This window comes from Dryobates pubescens, chromosome 24 (assembly GCF_014839835.1).
Source record: "Dryobates pubescens isolate bDryPub1 chromosome 24, bDryPub1.pri, whole genome shotgun sequence".
Classification (NCBI taxonomy): domain Eukaryota; kingdom Metazoa; phylum Chordata; class Aves; order Piciformes; family Picidae; genus Dryobates; species Dryobates pubescens.
The window spans coordinates 1,509,136-1,517,867 of record NC_071635.1 but is presented as its reverse complement, the minus strand read 5'-3'; the positions used below and the strand labels follow the sequence as shown (position 1 = coordinate 1,517,867).

The 8,732-nt window shown below is 54.8% G+C and overlaps 1 protein-coding gene across 1 annotated transcript; it reads left to right on the top strand.

Moving 5' to 3' along the window:
- On the top strand, positions 1-7,459 carry FGF5 (fibroblast growth factor 5). Its single transcript, XM_054172762.1, has 3 exons — positions 1-337; positions 2,847-2,950; positions 6,935-7,459. Exons 1-3 carry the CDS (start codon positions 10-12, stop codon positions 7,271-7,273), a joined length of 771 nt encoding a protein of 256 aa, XP_054028737.1. The 5' UTR covers positions 1-9; the 3' UTR covers positions 7,274-7,459.
- Positions 7,460-8,732: the final 1,273 nt, after the last annotated feature.

The following is an 8,732-nucleotide window of genomic DNA, read 5'->3' as shown; positions in this document are numbered from 1 at the left end:
TGGAGCGGGATGCGGCGCGGCGCCCGCCCTCCCGCCGGCAGCATGAGCCCGTCCTTCCTCCTCCTCCTCCTCCTGGCCCTGCCCGCCCGCGCTCGGCGGCAGCAGGTGCCCGGAGGGGAGCAGCCGGGGCCGGCGGGCCGCAACGCCCCTGTGCCTTCCTCCCCTTCCTCCTCCTCCTCTTCCTCGGCGGCATTGGCGGCGGCGGGGCCGAGCCGTTTCCCGCGGAGCCGCCCGGGGCGGCGGCGGGGCCGGCTGTACTGCCGGGTGGGCATCGGCTTCCACCTCCAGCTGCACCCCGACGGCCGGGTGGACGGTGCCCACGACGCCAGCCCGCTCAGTGAGTGCCCGGGAAAGGGGGGGCCGGGGGTGTCTGGCAGTAGCTTGGCGCGGGGGGCAGCGGGGCACTGCCCCCGGGGCTGTGGCATCCCTGTCCCTGGAGAAGCTCCTCCGGGGTGCTGGAGCCCCTCTTCTGCCACCTTCTGGGGTGAGCTGCAGCCCAAGCGGCCCCGGGAGAGGTGAATCTGGGAAGCTGCCCCCTCCGGGAAGGGGATACTGGGGGTGCTTGCACCCCGCGGGCTCGGGTGGGACGTAGCCTTGGTGAGCAGAGCAAGCTCTGTCCTCCTGGCTTTGGGATGTGCCACCCCACGGGATCTGCTCATCCGTGGGGACCGATCTGAAGGTGCTAGGTCTGTGCTCCCACCACAGCGCCCTAATAGTGTGCCATGAGGGGGAGGATGCTGCACCAGGCTCTCCCATGCACCCCTTTTCTGTCCTTCTCCTCTGTTAACTTTTCCATCCTTCCTTCTGCATTCTCATTCTTCCAGCACAGCAGTAGGATATATTCAGTTTAAAAATAGGACTGAGGCTGACGTTCCCCTGAGAGAAAGCTGTGCTAACTCACGGCTTATCCTTCGGGTCGGAGTTGCCGTGATATCCTGTCAGAGGGAATAAAATGACAGGCAGGGAAGAAAAATCACTTAAGAAGCCTGAGGCTTGGGCCTGAGGTGACCCTGGTGGCATGCATGGCTTCAGCTGTTGGTGTGCTTGCAGGGCCATGGCCACATCTGGCCTGGACTGAAGGGTTGGAGCCCTGGTCTGTGGCACAGTCCTGCAGCAGTGTAGCCCCCAGGCAGGCCTGCTGGGAGGCCAGAACCCCTGTGTGGGGTTTGGAGGAGCACTGCAGGGGTGTGGCCAGGAGGGGATTAGGGGCTGCAAAGGGAATGGGGGAGAAAGCATTCAAGTCAGGGCTGGTTTAGGACATGTGAGTTTAGAGGGGCTGCCTGCATCCCTCTAGACCTTCTCATGCAGTGGCATGTCAGTGGGGCTCTCCCCCGTGAGATTTGTAAAGCCTTTGAGGCCACATCTGTCTCACAGGGACTTGGATTATGTGAAGTTCCTTCCTCTTTAATCTGAGATTTTTCTCCCTGGAAAGGTGACAGCAGCACCAGCTCTGAATTTTGGAGTGAAGCCAGCTCTGGCCAGGGACATGTCCTGGTGGCAGGGGGCCATACCAGGGTGTTGCCCTGAGTAGCCATCCCCCATGGGGTAGAAGTTGGCTTTTAGCAGGGAAGCCTCAGCGTTGGCTCCTGGGAAACTGGGCTTAACACAGGGCACCCTAATAACTGGAGTGTGTCTTCCAGCCAGCATGGCCATCCCCTCAAATGCTGGTAGGTTTTGGGGTGCCCTCAAGGACAGGGAGTGTGTTGGAAAGGGTTCATACCTTGTTGCAGTGGGGCTATAACCCCATGCCTCTTGGCAGTCACTACCACTGGGGTATATGGGGTGAGGAGGTGTGGCCCCCCAGCCCCCCAGAGTGCCCCCTGGGCCCTTGGTGCCAGGACCTGGGTGCCTCTGGGAGCTGCACTTCCTCCTTAAAATAAACATGGGAAGTGGTGATCCGATGCCTCAGGGATTTAATGTGGCTTCATATTCGCTCTTGGCACTTTAATCTGCTCAGCCCTTTGCTGGGGCCGGGTGAGATGCTCTCATGGGCTCCTTCTTCTGAGACCAGGGCCATCAAGACCCTGCCTGGGGCCAGCCCAGGGCTGCAGTCAGGGGTAGCAATGCTTGATTCCCAGGATGGGAGCATGGTGCTTACTCCATCTCCCCCTGGCTGGCAGGAGTGTTGGGAGGAACCCTGATCCCACTGCCATCCTTCCTCTGCCTGGAGGATCACTGAGCTGTGGTGGGGAGCAAAGTGTGTCAGTGTTGCTGTTGAAGGATGTTTGGAGCTCTTTTGTAGGGTGAGTTACAGGTCATGCATGCTCTGCCAGGGGCCAGAGCCCAATCCTGCTCAGAAAGTACTTGAGGGGTGTTGTTTTTTCATGTTGGGGCTGTGTAGTGCCTCGCTCCCCAAGTCCTGCTGTGAGGAGGGGATGTAAAACACGGATGTTGGGAGTTCTAGCCCCAAATGGCGTGTGTGGCACACCTTTATTTTCACAGGCTGGCACATTCATGAGGAGAATAGGCAAGGCTGATCCTAGCAGGCTGGCTGTGGGCACAAGGGGCTTTTCCCACTCTTGAGAGGGATTTCCCCAGGGGGAGGAGGGGGGCACTTATCCTGTCCCAGCTGAATGGGACACTGTCCTCCAAAGTGCAGCTTCAAAAGCAAAGCTCAACACCCTGTGGTCCTCCCCAAGCTGATGCAGGTCCCTCTGCAGGCAGCAGGACAGCTCAGGAGCGGCATGGAGGAGCCCAGGCAGCAGAGGAGCAGGGTCATGCAGAGAGGGATTGCAAACCTATGAGACTGGGATTGATTTATTATTTTTTTAATTCTTTTTTTTTTTTTCTCTGTCACACTGATGTGAAAAGAACTGTGATTTATTTTGGGATTTCTGTCATCCTAGGTGTTTTGGAAATATTTGCTGTGTCTCAGGGGATTGTAGGAATACGAGGAGTTTTCAGCAACAAATTTTTAGCGATGTCAAAAAAAGGAAAACTCCATGCAAGTGTAAGTAACCCCCCCCTGCTTATCAGTGTCTGTTGTTGACTAAAGGCCTTGTGACACGCAGCAGTGATGCTCCCAGGCAGGGCCGAGCCCCTTTGGCTGCTGGGAGGGTGCTGCCCTGGGTGGCATCACACCGCTGAGACAGAGAGGGGACAGGTGGAGGCAAAACCCCTGAAGTCCATATCCCCCATTACTGCATTTAACCAAGAAAAGTGGTTGGGTTGTGTGTTTTTTTTGGTTGCAGTTGGGTATTTGCATCAAAAGGACTCGTTCTCTGAGCATTGCTGGGTTATTTTTAGCAGCTTCTGCAGCAGATCGCGCAGACAGCTTTAGCCAAATGTCTCCTGGAGAGCGGCACGTGTGGCGCCGGCAGCCCAGGGGAAGGGGCTGCAGCCCAGGAGCCTCGGCCCACGGTGAGAGCACAGGGCTGCAGGCAGGCTTCTGGGCAGGTGAGGTCCAGCCCATGCAGGAGTGCGACAGCTAGAGTGGAAAAATCCCAGTAACTCTTGTGGCTGCAGGCTAAAGGTTGGGGGTTTCTGCAGATCCAGATGTGCCTTGTCCAGGGCTTCTGCACTGAATGAATCCTCTAAGTGGATTTCTTTTCTCTTTTCAACAGCAAGATGCTGCTTCCTATTTCCCCCCACCCCTGATAGCTCTAGAGATCATTTCAACAAATGAAAACAGCTACTGTGCTGACATGCAACTTGCCATCTTTTAGGGGTCTGTATAAAGGCAGCACCCAAAGAAGGGCATGTTTTAGGCAGCATCCTGGATGAGCAGTCACCCAAGTTTGTTCCCTGGGAGCCTGTTCAGGGCCGAGAGCTTGGAAGAGGGAAAAGCCAATTGCTTGCCCCACCATTGCAAGGCAAGCTCACGATGTGGATGTTATTGATGCACACAGGCTGCCCAAGCCCACAGATTGCCTTCAAGTGAGATTTATGAACTTGCATTGCTCTCCCTTGAGTCTTACTGGAGTGTTGCTCCTGAAACCTAATGATGCTTAAAGGGTGAGCACGTGGCTGCTTATTTTAGGAAACAAAGTAGGAGCGGGAACGGCATCAAGGGGAAAGGGGGAATGGCTGTGTGGAGGTGAACACGAGAGAAGGAGAGCACAGCAGAAAGGTAAAGGATGGAGATGAGAGGGGAAGCAGGAGGAGCATGATCCCTGGACCCTCCAGAGCCTCCCTTCCTTTACAGCATACAATAGGCTCCTTATGCAAGCTGAAGCCTTGATTTATGCCCTGGCACAGGCAGAAATTAAATCAAACCTCGTTGGTGTATGGTTAATTGTCGGCATACAAAGGGCAGTGCTGGAGAGAGACCTCAATTAGGCAGGTCAGAGCCGGGGTGAAGACACACGATGCCCTGCTCGGATGAAAGCAGCGAATTTGTAGAAACTTGACCCAAATGTCTAAAGATTGCTGGGCTAAATAACGCCCATAATGCAAACCCGGCATCTGTTGTTCTCCCCTGCCTTGGCAGGATAAAGTTATTTCATGGCCTAATGAGTTTTGAGCAGTACAAAGCGCGTCCTGCGCCCGTCACTCAGGGCAGAGCTTTGATATGGGAGTCGCGCTGGTGACTCTGTGCTGAACTGCAGATAAAAGTCATTCCTGCAGGGATTCAGGGTGCTCCGAGACTGGCTTCAGGCAGGTCCTCCTGTGTCCCAGCTCCCTGCTTTACACAGCTCTTCTTAGTTTTGTGTGTTGGGTTTCTTTTTTTTTTGATGGTGACTTAATTAAATTACCAAGTGGTTCCTTTTTAGAGGCAGAAGCCTCAGAAAATGACAGTAATTCTGGCAATTATCAGTTGTGTGCACAGATGGCTTTTTCCTCGTTGATAAATCCTTGGTCCCCTGTTTGTACATTTTTAGCGTGGAATGGGCAGGAGGGGGTTTGGTGTTGGTCTCAGCAGGGGCTGCCACAAACCCCAGGGGAGAGATTTGCTGCAGGGGGCTCAGGTACTTCTCTTTTCTCGGGAGTTGCTCTGAGTCAGCTGAACACCACAGACCCCACTGAGGCAACTCCCTGTTGAACTGGATTTTGAAATTTAATTGACTTCAGGATTGCTCTCCCTGATTGTCTCTAAGCTGCTGTAGGGCAAATCTGATTGCCAGCCAGTGAAGCAGGCGGTGGCAGTGCTGCCTGCTCTGGGACTGGAAAACTGTCCTTTCCCCGGCTGAGAGGAGGCAGTTGCTGAGCTGAGAGGCTGGTCAGAGTGAAAGTGAAGCAGCAGCTGATGTACTTCCCAGGGTGGTTTGCTCTCTGGGGGTGAGGACTTCCCTCAATGCATGCTGGCTGTGGATCTCATTCCCCACGCTGTTAGTGGGAGCAGTCTGTGGCATCCCTTTGTGTCCAGCGCTGGGACACCTCCCCATGCACACGCTTTCCCAAATCCCACTTGGGAAAGGATGCTACTCCAACTCTTAGCAAGTGGCTCCCCTAACCTCGCTTTTAAGCAGGTGTGTGAGGCAGGGAGGGAGGCAGACCTCTTACTGCCCCAGAAGCACTGGTACAGAGTAGAGGCACAGCTTACCCAGGAGCCAGACAGTGGTGAGCTCTGCCATCTGTACAGGGCTATATAGGAGCAGGGCCACCAGCATCTCTCCCGTCACAGCGGTGCATGCAGAGGTTGCTCAGCCCATTCCAGTATGGGATCCTTGGCAGTGGCCAGCTTTGATTCCTGTGACAGGGCAGATGACTTCATCCTCCTGCCATTTGCTGATCCCACTGGGAAACCCTGGCCTGTTTCAGGGCTGGTCTCACTGAGTACCCTTTCAGTTGTGCATCGGTGCCTCTGTCAGCCCCAAAACCACCGTGCAAAGGATGATGTGGGGGACACCGAGCACCACCGTGAGTGCTGGGGACAGCGAGGGGTCAGCAAGGCCTTGCCTTGGAAGGATGAATGGTGGTGCATGGGCAATACAGCACTGAGGATGGATGAAAGACAGGGAAAGCAAAAATGAGCTGATGTCTCTTTCAAGAAAAGAGCAAAAGGAGACAATTCAATGTGGTGTGAGGGGGAAAATGCATGGCAGGCTGGGGACTCCGTCTCTTGTATTGTACTGGGGTTTTGTCCTGTTCTCCATTGCTGGAGGGTTTGAAGCTTGAGAGCTTCACATCCCTTTCATGTTGGTAGTTTTGAAGCATCACTTTACAGTCAGGCAGTGGTGCCCCAGACAAAACTGGAGAAGCTGTCAGGGCACCAGATATAACACCCATGGCCAGATTAAAGAGAGGCAAAGGGTTTTAGAGGGGCTGCTGGAGGGTGCAGCCAGGTGTCCCAGGGCCTTGTGTAGGTAGCTGAGGTATTACAGCTCTGGCTTTGCATTTCTGCATGGTTTTTTATTTCCTCCTCCTCCTTGACAACAAGGAAATGTTATGGGCAGCACCCAGGCTGTCCTCTCAGGCAGTGGGAAGCCTTTCCCCCTACCATCCAGGAGCCAGTGCAACCACCATGCTCTTGGGCTGAAAGTAATTTCTTCAGGTTACCAAGGGACAAAACACCCCAAGTTCATTTAAGACAAAGGAAAAATAACTAATTCCAGTACAATCAAATCCATGCTCAGTGAAGCATTGAAAATCCGCATGCAAATTGCCTTGCAGATTAAGTGATGATTCAGTGCCTAAGTGAGGGGTGTGAGGGTGGGAATGAAGATGGAGACAGAGCTTAACCCCAGGGCCCTTGGTGGGGTTGCAGCACGGTGGGTACATGTCCTCCCTTCTGGCAGCAGGAAAGGCAGGGGGCAAGCTGAGGCAGGACAAGCCTTTTTTTTGTTTCTGTTTTCCCTAATAAAGTCCAAATTGGGTGGCAAGGAGCTGCTGAAAGTATCTATGCCCGGCAGCCTCGTAGTGGGTTGCCCAGGTGCCCCGTGCTGCTGCTCACCCCTTTGGATCTGGTTTGGGTGACTTTACCCCCTCGCAGCAGGGCAGGGGATGGGTGAAAGCAGCCAGCCCGTTGCTGACTGTGCCCGGCTCTGTCCCGCAGGAGCGGTTCACTGCGGATTGCCACTTTCGGGAGCGCTTCCAGGAGAACAGCTACAACACCTACGCCTCGGCCGTGCACCGCAGCCCCCGCTCGGGCCGCCAGTGGTACGTGGCGCTCAACAAGCGAGGCAAAGCCAAGCGGGGCTGCAGCCCCCGCGCCCGGCCCCAGCACGTCTCCACGCACTTCCTGCCCCGCTTTCGGCAGCCCCAGCCTCCGGAGCTCGCCTTCACCGTCACGCTCCCCGAAAAGAAGCCCCCGCCGAAGCCGAAGGTCGTCCCATCCCCGCCTCGGAAGAACCCTGTCCCTGTCAAGTACCGCCTGAAGTTTCGGTTCGGGTAGTGCCCCGTGGCCGGGCTGCCAGCGTGGGAGAGAGGACGCCTGGGAGCTTTTGGGGCTGACCCCGTGGAGACCGACGTCCCTGCTCCCCAGACAGATGTGGATGCTCCAGGTAGCTGTGCTGGGCCCAGGGTCTTCTCACCCTGCAAACTGGACAGCATCCTCAGAGAGGTGTGCTGGGATGACAGACCTAGGGCTTTCCACAGAGCATCTCTGTGGTGAACTGAAAACACTCGATGGACCTCGGGTTGATTTTCTGTTGTTGAAAGAAGCAGAAAGGTACCTCTATGGTGAACATATTTTCTTACCTTATTTTCACTAGTGACTCTTTTGACAATCATTTTCAGACAAGAGATATGTTCAGAGCCAAAGTGCTTTCTTTTCCCCCTGCCACCCCTGGTGGGGGTTTTTGTTTGTTTGTGGTTGAGTTTTTGTTCTTGTTGTTGTTTTTGTGTGTCTGTGTGTCTCCTTTTTGTGCACATTTTTCCTCTGATCATACCTCAAACACCATCCAGGTCTATTCCTCCCTCTACTCTCTGCCACAACAAAACAAGACCAAGCCAAACAAATTCATTCACATATGTATGGTGCAAGAGGGTCTTAACATACTTTGTTGGCAATAATAGATATGCTTTTTAATTACTTTTAAAAATGTTTTTAGGGTTGCAGGCCTGGGGTGGGCAGCCTTTTACAGCCCTACTCCTGGTGGTCCCTCCTGTTCTTCCCTGGACAGATGGGGGAGCAAGTCTCCTCCTGTCCATCAAAGTATGGCTTCAATGTCTGTGTTTAAAATACCTCTGGACCGAGCCCCACAGCACTTCTGCTCATGTGGAGAGGGAGCTGTGCCAAAAGCCCTCCCTGGGAGGTGGCTGAAGGGAGCCCCTCTGCTCCACTGGGATGGGGATGACTTTGGCCCCTGGGTGCCCCCTGGTTTCTTCCGACAGTTTGCGCTGCTGATTCGTCTGTCATTGTTCCATCACACAGAGGGGGAGCGAGCACGGTGACACGGCAATAAATGCTGTTACAGCTCCTACCTTCCCAAGTGTTTTTTCCCACACAGGTTGCCCCCAATGCCGAGCTGTTCTCTGTGGTGGTGTCACCTGTCGTTGGTGGCTGGCTGTGTTGCACACGTTCAGATAACAGTAGCATTGAACCTCACCAGTTATGCCTTAATAGGAGCCCACATGGGCACAAGTTAGCAAAGCCTCTGCCCTTCCTTCCCTGAGCCCTGCCGGTGTGGAGCAGCAATAATGAGGGCGGGTGGCACTGCTGGAGCCTCTTCTCCCTCTCTGGTCACAGCACAAGCGGCTGTTCCCATTGAATTGTGGTTCTTTACCTGTTGTCCTTCTGGGCAGCCCCTGGCTGGATGCCTCCACTCCAGTGGCAGCAAAGGGACAAGGGCACATGCTCCATGTGTGGGCATGGGTGGGGACACCAGAATAAAATATAGTTGTGCTTCATT